This window comes from Sapajus apella, unplaced genomic scaffold, assembly GCF_009761245.1.
Source record: "Sapajus apella isolate SASKATOON/1434 unplaced genomic scaffold, GSC_monkey_1.0 scaffold153, whole genome shotgun sequence".
Lineage (NCBI taxonomy): Eukaryota > Metazoa > Chordata > Mammalia > Primates > Cebidae > Sapajus > Sapajus apella.
Window position 1 is genome coordinate 1,255,311 of NW_022437093.1, and position 19,211 is coordinate 1,274,521.

A 19,211-nucleotide genomic window follows, 5' to 3' on the forward strand; every position below is an offset into this window, starting at 1 on the left:
ACAAGCTCAGGGTTCTCACTGATTCTACATTACAGTAAGCTGTGTAATTAATTCATTATCTATTACAATGTAATAATAATAGAAATAAAGTACACGATAAATGTAATGCGCTTGAATCATCCTGTAACTATCTCTGGTCCACAGAACAACTGTCTTCCACAAAACCAGTCCCTGGTGCCAAAAAGGTTTGGAATCACTGGCCTATAGTATTTAGGACAGTAACATGCTATACAGGTTTGTAGCCTAGGAGCAATGGGCTATACCATACAGCCTAGGTATGTAGTAGGCTATATCATCAAAGTTTACATTATGTACACTCTGATGTTTGCACAACAAACTCACCCAATGATGCATTTCTCAAAACATATCCCCATTGATAAGCAACATATGACTACATATGATTAGCATTTTTAAGGTACTTTTCTAGTTTAAAATCATTTAATAAGGAGCAAAAATGTACTATATAACCTGACATATTCATATACTGAATTTTAGAAGAACAACAGAATATGCTTACATAATATAATTACTAATACTATTTTAAGTATTTAGTTTTTACAAAGTAGTTCAGCACTATCTGGTTTAGGACATTTTGTTATAAGGGTAGTTGGAAATGATATACTTTCCATAGTACAGTAGAATAAACCTAAAAAAACAGTGATGTTTTCAGAAACCAGTAAACTCCAGCATACCAAAAATACAAAGAAAGTACTCAACCAAAAAAAAGCTGAGGAAAAAATTAGGGGAAGCGGGGAAAGGGAGAAATAGGAATCTAAAAGTAATTACATATATTTTTCCCCAATGGAAACTATTTGGGTTTAGATTTCAAGCTGCCACTTTTGGCCATTTTGTCTCCTCTGATGCTTCATTTCATTGTCTTTACATTTTTCTAAAAAGCAACTTGCCAATACTGAGGCAGAGCAGTGTCAGAACACACACTACCCTAGGAACACAGAGGCCGGCTCCTTGCTATAGTTCTGTGGCTCCACCTCTCTGAGCTTCAGTTTCACCATCACTGGACGGGATGCTCTGAAGTGAGCTTGCTGCAGATACTCAGCAAATGTAGCTTTGGCCTCCTCAACACCCCACCCCCCAGGTTCCACCAAAGTAGCTCCATACTTGTCTTTTTTTTTTTTGATTACACACATATATTTAACAGTATAGTGCTAAGGGCACTTTTCTTCATATTTTATAGAAGGGCTTGAAACATACAGATTTTCTCTTAGTAACAATACAACAGCACATAACCAAATCTAAAACCTATACAGATGTATTACAATTTATTTAGAATTTAAAAGCTTAAAGGCAATAAGCAGGAGAGGAAAAAGTATGTAAACTTTTATTTTACAAAACTGACTGAAAAATACATTCAAGAAATAGTAAACAGAACTTAATATGATCTGGTTGGGTGTGGTGGCTCATGTCAGTAATCTCAGCACCTTGGGAGTCTGAAGTGGGAAGACCACTTGAGCCCAGGAGTTCAAGACCAGCCTGGTGGGCAAAACAGTGAGACCCCATCTCAAAAAAAAATTATATAATTAATATGATCTCATGTGCCCTGAAGGAAGTGGCAACCAATTTAGAGAGGTAATCACTATGTTCAAATAATCTCCTACATGGAACTTCTGCAACTGCAGAGTCACGGAATCATCAGTCCCCTTTCTGCCAGCACACTTGCATTTTTAAATACATTAAGATTCCATGTAATATTGCACTTGATTAAAAAATAAGGGTGCGGCCATTCTTTGTTTTTGAGATGAAGTATCACTCTGTAGCACAGGCTGGAGCAGTGGCGTGATCTCAGCTCACAACCTCTGCCTCCTGGGTTCAAGCAACTCTCCTTCCTTGGCCTTCTTAGTAGCTGGGATTACAGGTGCCCACCATCACGCCTGGCTAATTATTTTTTGTATATTCAGCAGAGACAGGGTTTCACCATGTTGGTCAGGCTGGTCTTGAACTCCAGATCTCAGGCAATCCACCAGCCTTGGCCTTCCAAAGTGCTGGGATTACAGGAGTGAGCCACTACCCCTGGCTGGTGCTTTTTTTTTTTTTTTAAGTTTAGAAACTTAGGGGCTAAACAGATCACTGTTCAAGTTATTTCTCACTCTAGCATGCTATAAATGTGTAGTACTCAACCCTTTTGTCTTAACTTCTTGATTTTGTGCATTTTAGAGCAGAAACCAATTTCTCTGTTGAGGTACAGAATACAGAGAAAACAAAAGGTGGCAAAAATTTCAGAATCAAAATGTCATTCAAAGTCCTCACCAATTAAGGGAATTTGCAGTGTCGCTAAACCTTTGCCCAGCTCTAAACCCGCTTCTCTTACTTCATCAGCAAGGCAATTACTAAGCCATGTTCAACTGTCAATTTATAATCCAAGGGATCACGCATTACAAATATAGAGACTTGAATAAGAAACTGGAAGAAATTCATCCACCAAAATGTCTTTTACTCTCTTATAAGTTGATATATATTTAGATTTTCAAAATGCTTATCTTTAAAAAATTTAACATAGAGTATCATACAAAAGAGAATAGAGAATCATACAAAATAGAAGAGTATCATACAAAAGCATACTAATTCCGATATAAATTACTTGAACAGATAGCTTTACACGAAAATTTTCCTACTGTAGATATATATATATATTTTTTGACGCAGTCTTGGTCTGTCCCCCAGGCTGGAATGCAACGGCACGATCTCAGCTCATTGCAACCTCTGCCTCCCTGGTTCAAGCAATTCTCCTGCCTCAGCCTCCTGAGTAGCTGGGACTATAGCTGCTACTCTGAGAACTCACCACGTCCAGCTAATTCTTTTGTACTTTTTTTAGTAGACACGAGGTTTCACAATGTTGGCCAGGCTGGTCTCAAAAGCCTAACCTCGTGATCCATCCACCTTGGCCTCCCAAAGTGCTGGGATTACAGGCCTGAGCAACCGTGCCTGGCTTCCTACTGTAGAATTTTTAATAGTTATTTGAGGGAGTTAAAGCGGTCTAGTAAAACTAAATTTATTTTAAAAATTTTAATAAAATTTGTGTTTTTATAATATAAAAGTAAAATACAATCAGTTTACTTTTGGTTTGTTTATGTAATGTAGGAGGAGGAGAGGAATAAAGTTGCAGAACAAAACTCAAAATACACCAAAACAAATATCTTTTATTTTCTGTTAAAATCTGTCTTCTTTTTTTAACCAGAATAAATATCTTGATTCCAGATGGGACTAGGATGTCATCCCCATGAATGGAAAAGCAATTAACAGAACCTACTAGCAGGGTTATAGCATTTTCATATTTTATAATGTCACAATGCTGAAGTATACTACTTATTAGTTTAATTCTGAATTTTTAAAGCACTCATCAACATCTGCTACGTGCTTGATATAAACCTCCTTTTAGTTCAAAGGAGTTAATGACATTTTGTCAATTCGCCATCTTCTATAGCCATGAAATGCGTATGATTTCCTATTACTTAGAAAGCAAACTCTTTCAAAAGAAAGGTGGAGGTACTTAAGAATTATCCCCAGTGCTGCTTCCTGACTGGAAAAAAAAAAAAGAACTCCCCCCATCAAGCAAGAAAAGAGGTCACAAAAACTGCACATACACTCCTCTCCCCAGGGTGTCTGCCAAATGGGAAATGGCCCCTGCTCAGATGAGCTCAGGCAACATGATCCCCCCTCTGCTGAGGAAACACAGTAAGAAGGCACCAATGCCAGCCTGGAACTTGAATGGCAAACAGCTTAGACAGATAAGACCATCTCCTTTACGTGCTCTCTGATTCTGTTTGCAGAGACGTACGTGAGAAAATACCCGATCCATACCTGCCGGGACGCAAACCGCTTGCCAACTGTTTGAAGGAGGGACAAGGCCAGGCTTCCACTCCTCACTGTTTCAAAAGGCTAGATGAGCAGAACCCCTACCTGCAGTTGCTGTGGTATCCAACACTAGAGTTCTCTGCAAGGTCAGCCAGAAACCTGGATACTGAGACTAGGCAAAATACATGCACATCTCAGCACAGGAACTATGTTCTCAAGCTTGATCAAGGTTGGTCCCTGGAGGGCATTTTTAAAGAGAAGCATGTACTGGTCCAATACCCTTAGGCATTCTTAAGGTCTCAATACAGTAGGGGCACTGCTCATTGATAACTGGTCAGAACAACATGTGCTCTCCTTCTCTGAAGTGCTCCTGGCATTCACTGCTGCGTGCCACTCATCCCTACACATCAAGTGACTGGAATGTTCTTATAATAATGTAACTGCTCCTCAGGAGCATCTGGACTGCAGCTGCCTGTCACCTAAGAAACAGAAAGGATGCCACACGTCATCCCTTCTCCTCCCTCTGCTAAGCCCTGTTGCTCTTAATGTAGCAGGAACCTTCCCTTCTCCAGTGCTGAGTACCACTGCCCATCTGTCTGGAACAGGAAGAACTCCTGGGTCCCTGATGAACAAGAGTTATAGAGCAAGAGTTGCCTTGGATCAGGTTAGAAGCCAACTAAAGGGCTACTTCAAAGTCCACTGTTTTTCCCCCTCCAAATTATTATTTACAAGAAAAAAAAAAACAAACAAGACTGCCTCTATAGATTGGAGGTGTTTGTTTTATCAAAAGAACTCGTCCCCTCCTTTCAGAGGCAGGACTTGTCTAATTCAATACTTGTACCAACAACAAAGAAACAAAACTAAGCCCAGTGGGGAACCTAATAGAAATTAAGTCTGCATAGCCTCTAAAGCAAATGAGCCACGAACTCCAATATTCAGAAGCTCAGGGGGAATATAAGCAAAACCTGACATTAGTGGAACAAAGCAATTCACAGCTGTGCATGTAATAACAATTCATTCTAAAGAAGCCCCCCTCCCTACCCCTGCCCCAAGTACAGATGAAGGCTGCCACTGATGGCATTTTGTAGAGAGGCAAGCACAGAAAGTGGGACCCTGAAGATGGAGAACTTTGAGACAGGCAAACTGTGATGGGGAGGAGAACACAGCACGGAGAGGCTGAACAAGTCAAACAGGTATCACCAAGACACACCAGGTGCCCCCAGTCTCTTCCAGAAGGAAATGACTGAAGTAGCAGAAAATGCCCACCAGCAGCTCCCTAAGGTCTGGTTTCTATATACAAGCAACAATGATTTCTAAGGCTTTATTTACTACAGCTATTTCTAGCCACAAAGGAACGGAAGGTTAAGAGCGCCAGGGCTTTGGATTAAGGGAAGTATGGATTTAAATACCAGCTCAGCCACTTCCTGTTACTCAAATTCTGTAAGCATCAGTTTCCTCATCAGTAACACTGAGAATATACTCATTCTCTTAGGGTAGTTATGAAGATTACATAAAACAAAAACCAACAACAATGTATGTAAAGCTCGTAGCATAATACTCAAACTACAGGTATTATTTAATTTTGAAAAGTCAGACACTCTAGTATCACTTACTTGTGGTAATTCTCCTTTTTCTCATCTCTCCAGTTTTTATTTAACTGGTGAATTTTCACAGCTACGTATCTTTGCTCTGTTAGATCAAATGCCTATAAAGCAAGCGAATAAATTATATACTGGATAAATGTTAAAAATTACAGGCAACTGATTTGAAGCTTCTATTTAACATATAACATAATCAAAGTCCAAAATACATTAGTAAATACATCACATACTTATATCAGTGTTGCAACCATCTTCTTGAAACCTGTGATTAGATAATTTAGAAGTCTGTAGACACACTGGCACCAAGGGGTTTAGAACACAAAACCAGGCCAATACCACAAACAGAAAGATAGCCTCTGCCTTCAAAATTATTTCCCAACCATTCTGTTTCTGGACACCATCTATTCCCATCTGGGACCCAACACCCTTAGGTTGTCTTTTGTCCTTCAGCTGACACTGGGACTTTGTAAGCTTCAAATATTCTGCCACTTTTGAAATCCTAGGGACACACATTGCCTGCCTTGTGGAGAAAATAACCCCTCACAATATACTTCCTTGGTATGATTGTATACAAAATAACCCTATAATTTGGCATATTGTTTATTAAAATAAAAAGAGAAACAAAAACAAACAAACAAAAAAACTCTTTAGTTCCATCTAAACATGGTGGGTAAATGAAAAGCAGTTTTTTTGTTTGTTTGCTTTTGTTTTGAGACAGAGTCTTGCTCTGTCTGTTCCTCGTCCAGGCTGGAGTGCAATGGCACAATCTTGGCTCACTGTAACCTCCACCTCCCAGGTTCAAGTGATTCTCCTGCTTCAGCCACCTGAGTAGCTGAGATTACACATATGCACCACCACACCCGGCTAATTTTTGTATTTTTAGTAGAGACAGGGTTTCACCACGTTGGTTAGGCTGGTCTTGAACTCCTGACCTCGTGATCCGCCTGCTTTGGCCTCCCAACATGCTGGGATTACAGGTGTAAGCCACCACGCCCGGCCAAAAAGCAGTTTTTAATCCCAACAATGGCTTAAGTTAGTTACACCAAGTCACTTCTCCAGCACTGTCCAGAGGCAGGAACAGGGATTTCCCCAAAGGCCACCACTGCCAGCAAGTCCTGCATCAGCTAGATAGTGCTAAGGCACAGGATTCAAAAGGTAACATGGATTTTTTTGAGGAAGCTGGGTGTAAATCATAATTTGATTAAGTAATCTTTCAATAAAATTGAAGATTTCCCTCCATACAAAAGATTTTATTGCATAGTTCCTTTAGAATAAAGTTTTTCTTAGTTTGTAAAGTTCAGATTAAAAGTTTACTACTTCAGTTTCAATACTTTATCACCCATCTGCTAATTTCCACAAATATACAAATTGATGAAGGCAATAAGTGCAGAAAACAGTCCATAAATAGGTGATCACTACAGATTTTTCTAAATCTAAATTTCTCTAGGTAAGCACTGCATCTAGAGTGCTGCTTATAAAATACAGAAACTTCCATTATTTATACCAAATTAAAACCAGTATGTTTAAAGTATAAAACTCACTTCAGACATAATATCTTATTTCACAAAAACTGAAACTTTTTTTATTTTTCTCTTTTTATATAGACAGGGCCTCAATGTGTTTGCCAGGCTGGTCTTGAACTCCTGGCCTCAAGTAAGCTTCCCACCTTGGCCTCCCAAAGTACTGGGTTAGAGGCATAAGCCACCATGCCTAGCTAAAAATGGAAATATTTGAACTCCTTTTCTTTACAGAGTCTTCAGTCCATCCACAATCATGAATACCATAATGACTTCACAGTAGAAAACCATTTCAAATAATAATAAAAATAAAAATTAAATACCACCCAATTTATGAGAGCACCAATGCTATTTAAAGCATAATTTTCTCTAACTTCTACACTGTACTTCTAAATCCAAGACACTGTGATCTACCACTGACTTAAGAAAGCATTGTGGAGTGTGGAGAACAGAGAAAGAAAAACTACATTAAGAGCACATGCCACTGCACTGGAGCCAGAAGGACAGAGTGAGACTGTCTCCCAAAAAAAAAAAAAAAAAAAAAAAAAAAAAGAAAGAAAAAAGAAAAAGAAAAAGAAAAAAGAAAAAAAAATGTTTGAAGACATACATTAGGAAAATAAGATGATGAAATTACTAAAAGTAACTAGGAAGCACCAAGAACCAATTTTGATAATTTAAATCACATACACTTCTAAGTATATATCCAAAAGAATTAAAAGCAGAGTCTCACAGAGATATTTGGACACCTAAATACAAAACAGGCTGGATGTGGTGGCTCATGTCTATAATCCCAGCACTTTTAGAGGCTGAGGCAAGTGGATCATTTGAGGTCAGGAGTTTGAGAACAGCCTGGCCAACACAGAGAAACCCCATTTCTACTAAAAAATACAAAAAAAAAAAAAAAAAAAAGAAAGAAAGAAAGAAAGAAAAATAGCTGAGCATGGTGCATGCCTGTAATCCCAGCTACCTGGGGAGGCTGAGGCAGGAGGATCACTTGAACCCAGGAGATGAACACTGCATCGAGGGGAGATTGCATCACTGCACTCCAGCCTGGGTGGTACAGCAAGACTCTATCTCAAAAGAACAAAAAACACAAACCAGTACAGCACTATACGCAATAGACAAGAGGTGGAAGCAATCCAAGTGTTCACTGACATAGGAGGATAAACAAAATGTGGTGCACACAATAAAATATTAAGTGACCTTAAAAAGGAAGGAAATCCTGTCACATGCTATAGCACAGATTAACCTTGAGGACACTATGCTAAGTAAAAAAAGCTGATTATAAAAAGACAGTATGATTCCACTTCTCTAAGAAATCTAAACGTAGTCAAATTCAGAGAAACAAAATGTAGAATGGTGGCTCCAAGGACAAAAGGAGGGGAAAGGGAAAGTTGATTAATGGCTACAGAGTTTCAGTTTTGGAAGATGAAAAAAAGTTCTAGAGATCTGTTTCACAATAACTTGAATGTACGTTACTAAACTATACACTTAAAAATGGTTAAGATGGTACATTTTGTATCTATCTTTTTACAATAAAAAATTACAAAGAAACTAAGCATTGACTTAAGACTGAACATAAATAAAAATGAAGAAAGTAGATGGAAGGAATGAAAGGAAACATTAATGAAAAAGAAAACTAACCAAACAGCAGATTTGATCAACGAAATAAAAGTTGATTCTTAGAAAAAAATTAATAACACCACCTACTAATCTCTAGCCTATCAGTCAAGAAACACAAAAATAAAAATTTTATAAGAACAGAGAAATAACTAAGATGTGGAAAATATTTTTCAAAAATCGAGGCCCAGCATGGTGGCTGTAATCCCAGCACTTTGGAAGGCTAAGGGGTGAAGATTACTTGAGGCTAGGAGTTTGAGACCAGCTTGGGCAACATAATGAAACCCTTTCTCTGCTAAAAAAGAAAAAAACAAAAAATCTAAATGAAATAGATTTCTTAGAAAAATTAAATTACCAAAACTGACTTGAGAAGGGAGAGAAAATCTTAAGATATCAATTGTTGTAGAAGAAATTGAAAAGATAGTCAAATGTTTTCCACAAACTCAACATCTCCCAGGTGATTTTTCTTTTCTTCCTTTGTAGAGGCAGGGTCTTACTATGCTACCCAGGCTGGTTTCAAACTCCTAGGCTCAAGTGATCCTCCCACCTCAGCCTCCCAGAATGCTGGGATTATAGACATGAGCCACAGCATCCGGCCTGCCCAGATTTGTGTGAGTCAATTCTAACAAACTTTCAAGGAGCCAACAATTCCCAAGTGATGAAAAGGGTTCCAGAGCATGGAAAAAGAGACTTCACAACTCACTGTATCTAAGGAGCTAGGATAATTATGACACCAAACTTTGATAAAGCTACTTGCATACAAAAGGTGACTAAGGGCCAATCCTGCTTATAAGCACAGATTTAAAAATACAAATAAGATACTAGAAGCTGGGCACAGTGGCTCACGCCTGTAACCCCAACACTTTGGGAGGCCAAGGTGGGTGATCACTTGAGTCCAAGAGTTTGAGACCAGCATGGGCAACATGATGAAACCCTGTCTCTACAAAAAAATACAAAAATTAGCCAAGTATGGTGGTACACGCCTGTAATTCCAGCACTTTGGGAGGCAGAGATGGGAGGACACTAGAGCTCTGGAGTGGGAGGTTGCAGTGAGCTGAGAATGCACTGCTGTACTCTAGCCTGGGTGCCAGAGTGAGACAATGTCTCCCCCCCAAAAAAGAGAGATACTAGAATATCAAAACCAATACAGTAGTGTACTAAAATCGTTATATAGTTCTGGATATGAATAGTGATGTAGTTACATCAGTTGCACAACATTGTGAAGGTACTTAATGCCAATGAAACGTATACTCAAAATCAGAGCTGGATGCGGTGGCTCACACCTGTAATCTCAGCACCTTGAGAGGCCAAGGCAGGAGGATTGCTTGAGCCCAGAAGTTAGAGACCTGCCTGAGAAATGTAGTAAGACCCTGTCTCCACAAAAAATTTAAAAATTAGCGTACAGGGCCTGTAGTCCCAGCTACTCAAGACATTAAGGCAAGAGGCTCGCTCGTGTCCAGCAGTTTGAGGCTGCAATGAACTATGATTATGCCACCTCACTCCAGCCTGGGCAATAGAGCAAAACCCTGTCTCTTAAAAAACTATTCTTATTGGAAATAGTCTTTACAGATCTATTCTGTAAAGGAAATAAAGGTAGCACATACTCTTTTCTAACAAATGTGTGTGAGGCAGAAAGTACAGAACCAGAATAAAAATCACCATAATTCCACCACCCAGTATATTTCCTTCTTGCTTTTTAAATCTATAAGTATTTATTTTTCAAACTTAAACATATCAATATTGTACCCTGCTTAGTCATCTAGGTTTATTGAAAGCTGTTTTCCCAAAGATACAGGTTTTAAAAGTTTTTGAATTTCAATGGATATCAACCTACAATTATCGGTATTCTTAATGTTCTCCAACTCAGTAATAGCCGATAATTTAACCCCCAGTCTTTGTTCCCAGTTCCTTATACTTACCTTGTAAACTTCACTGAAACCCCCTCTACCCAAAAGATGTAACAACAAATATCTGTCATTTAGCGTTGGATGATCTTTAAATCTGTGGAAACAGAAAATATGTAACACCCTGAGATCATGGACTACAGTCTTCCATGCTTGCAAAATTCCCAGAATATCTAACACATTATACATACAATTATAGCTGCTGTTGGTAGTTTGACAATCAACATCAGCATGGCAAATTCTGAGAATAAATTTACACAGTTCAAAGAGGCGGCATAATTACAATGAATAGCACTAGCTGTAGAGCCACAGGACTTGAGCGCTGGTTTCAGTGTAGCTACACTAGATCTGTGACCTTTGTTGTTCCTCCTTTTTTCTGCCCTGCTACACAATGAGCGAGGGTAGATTAGACTTGATTAGGGATTTTTAAATTGTGCTATTTGGCTCCTCCAAACTATACAAGGTCCACATGATCCCACCATTTCCAAACTACATACAGTAAAATTCCAAGACATTTGCTATTTCCTTAAAAATTGATTGTAGAGTAGTGAAGTCACATGTTCTATGTGCATTCATTATTCTCTCTTTAAGACAAAGTCTATGATATAACTATGTTCCCCATCTTCCATTTCACCCTGGGTAGTTTCTTAATCAATACGATAAAGAAATGACAAGTTCTGGCAAAAACAAATTTTAAAATATTCTTACCTAGTTCCTGATCTTACAAAATCTCACTATTAATCCTGAAATTACTTTACTTTGATTTTAAGAAAGTAGCATGCCTATTTGGAGATACATTACTGCATGGTGGTTGGGATGAAAAAGATCCAAGTTTAACTCTTTGGTCACATTATTTATGGGTCCCTGGTCAAGTTAACTTAATTTCTCTAAGCTTGTTTTCTGACTGATGTATTGAAGATGACTGGGTTATCCTGAGGATTAAATGAGAGCACTAAGGGCACTTAGGATCAAGCCTGATACACAGAGTTTTCAGGAAGCAGTACCTGCTGTTGTCTGCCACTCTAGCAGAAAGAAAGGTCCATAGCTCTTATAAGCCAAACAAAAACACGCACACTGTGGCTTTGTGAAAAAATGTTTCAGGGTCCGAAAAATGTGGGAAAAAACCAGATTACTTATAAAAGCCCCTTTCTACTTTCAACCTACTTTTCCCATCTTCAATTCCTTAAATGACTAATAAACAATGGTGGGCATTAATCTACAATTAATATACTGAACTTAACAGTCTCACTTAAAGTCTCAACACCTGAATGGCCCTTAAAGGTCATTCAGAAACTAAGTGTCATCTCAGCCCAATATTATTTCCACAACACCACACTATGACCCATGCTTCCCTTTCTTAAGGCTCTGTAGGTAAAACTGAATATGCAATGTATTTCAGCCATTTACAATTACAAAGCCATATTGTTTTAATAATCTCTACTCAGGTAAAAATGCTATGTGTATACACATATATACTTAACACATAAATTTAATACAATTATATATTTAAACTAAGGCAAATCATAGTTTTATTCACAAAATTGTATTAGATGCTACAAAAGAGCTATACACTTTGGAATCATTTATGTAACTTATATTAAGCAAACGCATTATTCCAGACCATTCAATTCATATCAGAAAGCGCTTAGTAATCTCCAACCCAATATACCCCCAAGTTGCTTACTGTGAATTATCTTCATTATGTATCCTTTTAAGTTCCCTGATATGTAGATTTCTAACCCTTTCTAGCCTTTCCAGCTCTGCCTGGATCTCTGCTTCCTCCTAAAGCAAAAAAGAAAGAAATAGCTCAAAATATGGGGAACTTTACCTTTCCGGGATCTTATTTCAAAAGCAACAGCAGACATTTATCTTATGAAGAGCTAAAGAAAGGTGTTTTGCATTGAAAGATTTCTTTTTAAAAGGTAAGAATTTTAATCATAATAAGCCCATAGAAAATAATAAAAGTCAAAGGCTGGGTGCAGTGGCTCACGACTGTAATCCCAGCACTTCAGGAGGCCGAGATGGGTGGACCATGAGGTCAAGAGTTCAAGACCAGTCTGGCCAAGATGCTGAAACCCCATCTTTATTAAAAATACAAAAATTTGCCAGGCGTGGTGGCACGTGCCTGTAATCCCAGCTACTCGGGATGCTGAGGCAGAAAAATCACTTGAACCCAGGTGGCAGAGGTTGCAGTGAGCTGAGATCGAGCCACTGCACTCCAGCATGGGCAACAGAGCAAGACTCTGTCTCAAAAAAAAAAAAAAAAGAAAAAAAGAAAGAAAAGAAAAGAATGAAATTCAAAACATACAGAGGAGTTCAGTGAGAAAAGCAGAAGTTCTCTACCCTCCTCCTCCCTCCTCTCCACAGCCACACCCAAGATGTAGCCACTATCAAATTTCTTACGTTAAGTTTTCAGAAATGTTTTGTGCATATACACATAGACATGGAAATAATTTTTACAAAAATCAGGTTATCTATCTGGTCCTTGTCTTTAAGTATGGATTACACTTGATGCCTTAAGTTCTACTTATTTAACAAGCTCTGAGAACCCAGCAGGAAAAACGGCATGAAAACTAGTATGTGAAATAAAAAACAAACAAATGCACATATACCAAAAGCAGTTCAGTAAATCCTTACTAACCATTATCACCATAAATAGCATCCACCAATGTATGGGTTTCTGAATTCAAGAGCTGAGCAATCTACATCTAAGATATCTTAGTGAACGTCATTAATAACAAATTCTATGTTATGTGCCTTTGTGTTTGAATAAGATTGGCATAAGACTTTCTCTTATTAGCTAGTTTAGGCAAGAAATATGAGCTGATATGTGATTTAAAATATGACAGAAGTCTTAACATCAATTTTAAAACCACCTGCTCTTAAAATTTAAATATTTAAAAAATAGTTAAGTTTCACTCCAAAGATAACCACTTGGGAAGCATTATATGTTCAGAGTTATCTGCTGATATGCCACTGGTAAAAACACTCTCATTGGTTTGCTGGAATTGACTTGAAAATGGAAAGACAGGCCAGGAATGGTGGCTCACAACTGCAACCTGTAATCCCAGCACTTTTGGATGCCAAGGCAGGAGGATCACTTGAGGTCAGGAGTTTGAGACCAGCTGGTCAAGACGGTGACACCCTCATCTCTACTAAAAATACAAAAATTAGCCAGGTGTGGTGGCACACACCTGTAATCCCAGCAACTCAGGAGGCTGAGGCACAAGAATCACCTGGGCCCAGAAGGCAGAGGTTGCAGTGAGCTAAGATCATGCCACCGCACTCTAGCCTGGGAGACAGAGTGAAGCTCCATTTCAGAAACAAAAAAAAGGAAAACGGAAAGATAGGAGTTCTCCCATTAGGCTACGAGACATAACAGTGAAAGCAGTCACTCAAGCTTTCTGCCGCTAGGTGAAACTACTATTACATTCACCCAAATGACCAAATAGCTTCAATCCTAAATGTAAACTGGGTAACACATTTCTCCAGAGAGATTTCCTCATTATACTTACTTTTTTAAGATGACCTAATCTGAGTTTGAAGATTTCTTCTTGTTCGTGGTATTCTGCTAATGTTAACCTGAAAAACAGTGGTAAAAGTTTCAGTAAATTACTTGAAATGATAGTTTGCCTATTTGAAGAGAAAAGCCCAAATATACAATAAGACAAATTCAATTTCAGTGAATCACTGAAGGATAGGTTATCCTGTAGTCCTCTGACAAGAAAAAACTTCTGTGATTTACCAGATATGATGTGAGGGAAAGACTTCAAAGCCAAAAAGCCTAACTTGCAAGACATAAAAAAAAAAAAAAATAGGGGAGTCATATTTTAAACTTTTTTTCTTCTTCTTAATGACTTTCTTTTAACGACATTTTATATTATTTTTGAAATGAGTTTCGTCCCATATATTACTCAGATTAAAAACTCATTCACAGAGAGCCAAAAGTTGTCTAAAAATTTTTTAGAGGCCAAAACAGTAAGCCAATGGATTTGATTATTCTTGTTAACACTTAAACCTTGATACTATAATAACAAAGAGAAAGACATAAAAGCAAGTTAGAGTCTACGATTTGGAGTCTGAGGACTAGAGTTCAAGGCATTAATAATCTACTGGCCATGCGACCTTGGGCAAACAAACTTTAACTTCTTAACTCAGTTTTGAAATGCAGCCAAATGATAACACCTATCTAAGAAAACGTTGTGACTATTAAATGACAACGAAAAAAGAACATTGAAAATCCTATCTAAACCAGTTCTCAAAGGGCTGACTTGATGGGTATTCACATGTTTCATGTTCTACCTACTCCAACAGCATCCTTATATCTCAAGAATCAACAAGTGGCCAGTAGTCTGGGAGGCTGAAGGGAAAGATCGCTTGGAGCCAGGAGTTCGAGACCAGCCTGGGCAACAAAGCAAGACTCTGTCTCTGGGTGGGGAGGGGAAGAAAAAACTGGGCATGGTGGCATATGCCTGTAGTCCCAGCTACTCAGGATGCTGAGATGGAAGGACTGCTTAAGCTCAGGAAGTTGAGGCTATAGTGAGCTATAATCATGCCACTGCACTCCAGCCTGAGCAACAGAGCAAGGCTCTCTTTAAAAAAACAAGGAAAAAAAAGATGAGTAAGTTACAATTATTAATTTATTCTTCCTTCCATCTCTACCGCTTCACATTCTAGAAGCGTACACAGATACTTAACATTTTTAGATATCACTGTTTAGATATATTCTAAATTGCAGAAGAAAGAGGAAACGCCTATCCTATTAACCAGATCAGAGCCTTTGATGTCTAACTCAAGGAAAATAGAAGAAGAAACTCATTCACTAGGGCTCTTTATAGACGTAGAAATACCTGCATCTACTGCTCCATTTCACACTAGCAAAAAAACAGAGAAATAAAAAAATCATGGCTAAGAATTCTCTGTCTGAAACAGGTTCAGGGCCAAGAAAGGATATTATGACTTACTCCAAGACTCCAGAGGCCTATATCTGGCTTCCGGTCAAAGTAAGAGCCAAGTCACAGATACTCTAATTAAAAACTGGACTGAAGGTCTTCTAGCTTGGATTTTACACAGGACTCCAGATGCCAACTGCTTACACATTACTAGCCTAGATTCCATTCTAACTATTGTTCTGTGGCAAAGAAACAACCTTTGCCTTCTTCCTCACTCCTAAGCCAATTATTTTATGCATCAGCATTAAATAATTTTCAAGTGATATAGAGGGGAAGTCCCTTCACAAAATAAACACAGGAGTCGTGAAAGAAAACACTGATCAGATTAATTAGCCTGGAGAATCTTTCAGATCTGAGCCCCTACTTGGACTTGCTGAAAGGAAAATACTTAAAGACTCAATACTCTTGCCCTATTCTCATTCTCATTACTGCACTTGACTAGTCTTTAAAATCAAGGGAAAAAAAGACTCTAATTTTAAAACATTTGGGACGGGTGCAGTAGCTCACACCTGTAATCCCAGCAATCTGAGAGGCCGAGGAGGGTGGATCATTTGAGATCAGGAGTTTGAGACCAGCCTGGACAACATGGCAAAACCCCATCTCTACTAAAAATACAAAAATTAGCTGGCTGTGGTGGTGCGCTTGTAGTCCTAGCTACTCAGGAGGCTGCAGCAGGAGAAAGGCTTGAACCCGGGAGGTGGAGGTTGCAGTGAGCCAAGATTGTGCCATAGCACTCCAGCCTGGGTGACAGAATGAGACTTTGTCTCAAAAAAAACAAAATTGGAGTTTTATGAATCAAGATGTTTTCCAAGTTCATTATGCACATTTTAATCGCTAAACTTAATGTAATTATTAGTTTATTTATCTGTTCATCTCACCTAAGTAAACTGTGGGCTCCTAAGGCTGGGGCTGAATCCTTTAGCTCTGTATTCCCAGAAGAGGGCCTAGCATAAAATAAGCATTTAACATAGACTTACTAAATGAATATCAAGAAAAAGACTTCCCAAAACATCAGATACGCATGGGGTAAGGATTCGTGTTAAGCCATCTTTCTCACTAGAATGAAGGAAGATGCATTCCTAGGATGTCACAGACTTTTAACAATAATATTATACCTGAAGTGGATTATGTGTTGTATTTGTGAACTAATATAAAAATATAAAGCAAATGACATATTAGTTGATTAGTTATATGATATCATATGTTTTATTTGTAGCTATCTTTGGACATGAAATTTACTTTCAGTTAAAGAGAAAAGACATGAATGGAGAAGGCAGGCATTTATTTGTGCTTAGAATTTTCTACTCTTCCTATACATGGTAGCTACGTAAATATTGTTGATTGACAGAGGAAAGATGACTGTACTGCAGTTTAAGACACTGGCGTTTTCCTCAGATTCCCAGAATAGGAAACAATTCTGATGAGGTCAAGTTTTGGCTTATTGCGACAATGTCCTTTTTCTAATATAACAGCTTTTTTGGGGGTTTATCTGAAGTTTGCAACTATTAACTAAGTGCTCGTTTGACCAGTAAAGAGCATTCTTCAGTCTGAAATAGCAGCCAGGCAACTCCCGTAAGATGATACTAGTGTACCACACCTGCAGCCACATGTGCGCAATAGTATCATTTCAGTATAATGACATCTTATTTGTTAACCAGGAGTGGCCAAAAGTCATGATGTCAAGTGACATTACTTTTCCCTCTCATTTGAAATGCCTTCAATAAAGAACAGGTTTAAGAAAATCAGTTAATTTTATATGGCATTCATATGAGTTGAGCAAATCCATTAAAATAACTGAAAAGAAGTGACCTCCAGAATTTATAACTCTTGCCAGTGGCAATCAACAGGACATTTGTATTTGGGGGCAGGGTGTGGTGTCTCAGAACTCATGTCAATAAAGAACATACGTTTCATTTTCAGCTCCATTGGTCTTGCTTTTTCGCTGTTTCTGCTCATTGGTTGCAGGAGGGGCCTGACCCATGGCAGGAGGTTTCCGTTTTGCTAACATTTTCCGTTGTCTTTCTATCTCTTCCCTCTGTGAATTTATCCTTTCCTGTTGCCTAGAGATATAAAAGATGGTGCACAAAGAAAGTCAAAAGTTTTACCACAGCTATGGAACAAACACAATTTGCCACTTATGTATCTAATTTCAAAAAAAAAAAACCCTTTAAGTCAAGTAGAGATTTGATGTTAACTTCAAATTGGAAGAGCCAAATAATTGGTACTAGATGTTTTCTGGAAATGCGTCTGTGCTTTAAGACACTAGTTCTTAGTATCTTCAGAGTGGGCAGGAAGAAACGTATCAAATTTCTATTGTGACCTTATTTTCTGACTCAAAAGAAACAATTTTCTGATTCTTTTTTAAGGGCTAAGATAACAATTCTCTGATCTGAACCCATTAAAACTAAAAATTGTATTTTAAAAGTTATAAAATGTTCCAAGTTCTTTTTTATTTTTTCTTTGGATGAAAGCTTCTCAATTTTATGTAAAAAGATACCAAGTTTATAAAAGAAAGTAAACGAGATTTTCTTTTTAGACCTATCCTTTATTCTACTCTAAGGGAGCCATTACTACTCTACGTGATAACCCTGTCCACTGATACAGTGCCACCTAAATTAAGTTTTTGAAAGACAAATATGTGGCCGGGTGCGGTGGTTCATGCCTCTAATCCTAGCACTTTGGGAGGCCAAAGCAGGCAGATCACGACGTCAGGAGATCGAGACCAGCCTGACGAACGTGGTGAAACCCATCTCTACTAAAAACACAAAATTAGCCAGGCGTGGTGGTGCGTGCCTGTAATCATAGCTATTCAGGAGGCTGAGGCAGGAGAAATGCTTGAACCTGGGAGGCAGAGGTTGCAGTGAGCCAAGAGTGCGCCACTGCATTCTAGCCTGGGCGACAGAGCAAGACACCATCTCAAAAAAAAAAAAAAGACAAATGCATTCAGAGAAAGCACAATGAAGTCTTCCAACTTGTAAGAACTCCTTAGGGAATAGTGCACAAAATGAATTAGTATAAAACATATTTTTTTAATTGCCTCTTAGGTTTTGGGGTACACGTGAAGAACATGCAAGATTGTTGCATAGGTACACACGTGGCAGTGTGATTTGCTGCCTTCCTCCCCTTCACCTGTATCTGGCATTTCTCCCCATGCTCTCTCTCCCCAACTCCCCACCCCCACTGTCCCTCCCCCATTTCCCCCCAACAGACCCTAGTGTGTAGTGCTCCCCTCCCTGTGTCCATGTGTTCTCATTGTTCAACACCCGCCTATGAGTGAGAACATGCGCTGTTTGATTTTCTGCTCTTCTGTCAGTTTGCTGAGAATGATGGTTTCCAGGTTCATCCATGTCCCTACGAAGGACACGAACTCATCGTTTTTGATGGCTGCATAATATTCCATGGTGTATATGTGCCACATTTTCCCTGTCTAGTTTATCATCAATGGGCATTTGAGTTGGTTCCAGGTCTTTGCTATTGTAAACAGTGCTGCAATGAACAGTAGTGTGCATGTGTCCTTATAGTAGAACAATTTATAATCCTTTGGATATATACTCAGTAATGGGATTGCTGGGTCAAATGGAATTTCTATTTCTAGGTCCTTAAGGAATCGCCACACTGTCTTCCACAATGGTTGAACTAATTTACACTCCCACCAACAGTGTAAAAAAGTGTTCCTATTTCTCCACATCCTCTCCAGCATCTGTTGTCTCCAGATTTTTTAATGATCGCCATTCTAACTGGCATGAGATGGTATCTCAATGTAGTTTTGATTTGCATTTCTCTAATGACAGTGATGATGAGCATTTT

The 19,211-nt window shown here is 38.5% G+C and overlaps 1 protein-coding gene across 12 annotated transcripts in view; it reads right to left on the reverse strand.

The window, feature by feature from the left end:
• The window catches only part of TLK2 (tousled like kinase 2), a 143,477-nt gene that overhangs the window by 21,201 nt on the left and 103,065 nt on the right, over positions 1-19,211 (reverse strand). For all 12 annotated transcript variants that reach the window (XM_032265947.1, XM_032265942.1, XM_032265943.1 and 9 more), the window contains 5 exons: positions 17,312-17,464; positions 13,968-14,034; positions 12,137-12,234; positions 10,468-10,549; positions 5,424-5,515 (listed from right to left, as the gene is read on the reverse strand). In XM_032265947.1, coding sequence (XP_032121838.1) covers positions 5,424-5,515; positions 10,468-10,549; positions 12,137-12,234; positions 13,968-14,034; positions 17,312-17,464 — 492 coding nt within the window. The remainder of the gene's footprint in view (positions 1-5,423; positions 5,516-10,467; positions 10,550-12,136; positions 12,235-13,967; positions 14,035-17,311; positions 17,465-19,211) is intronic.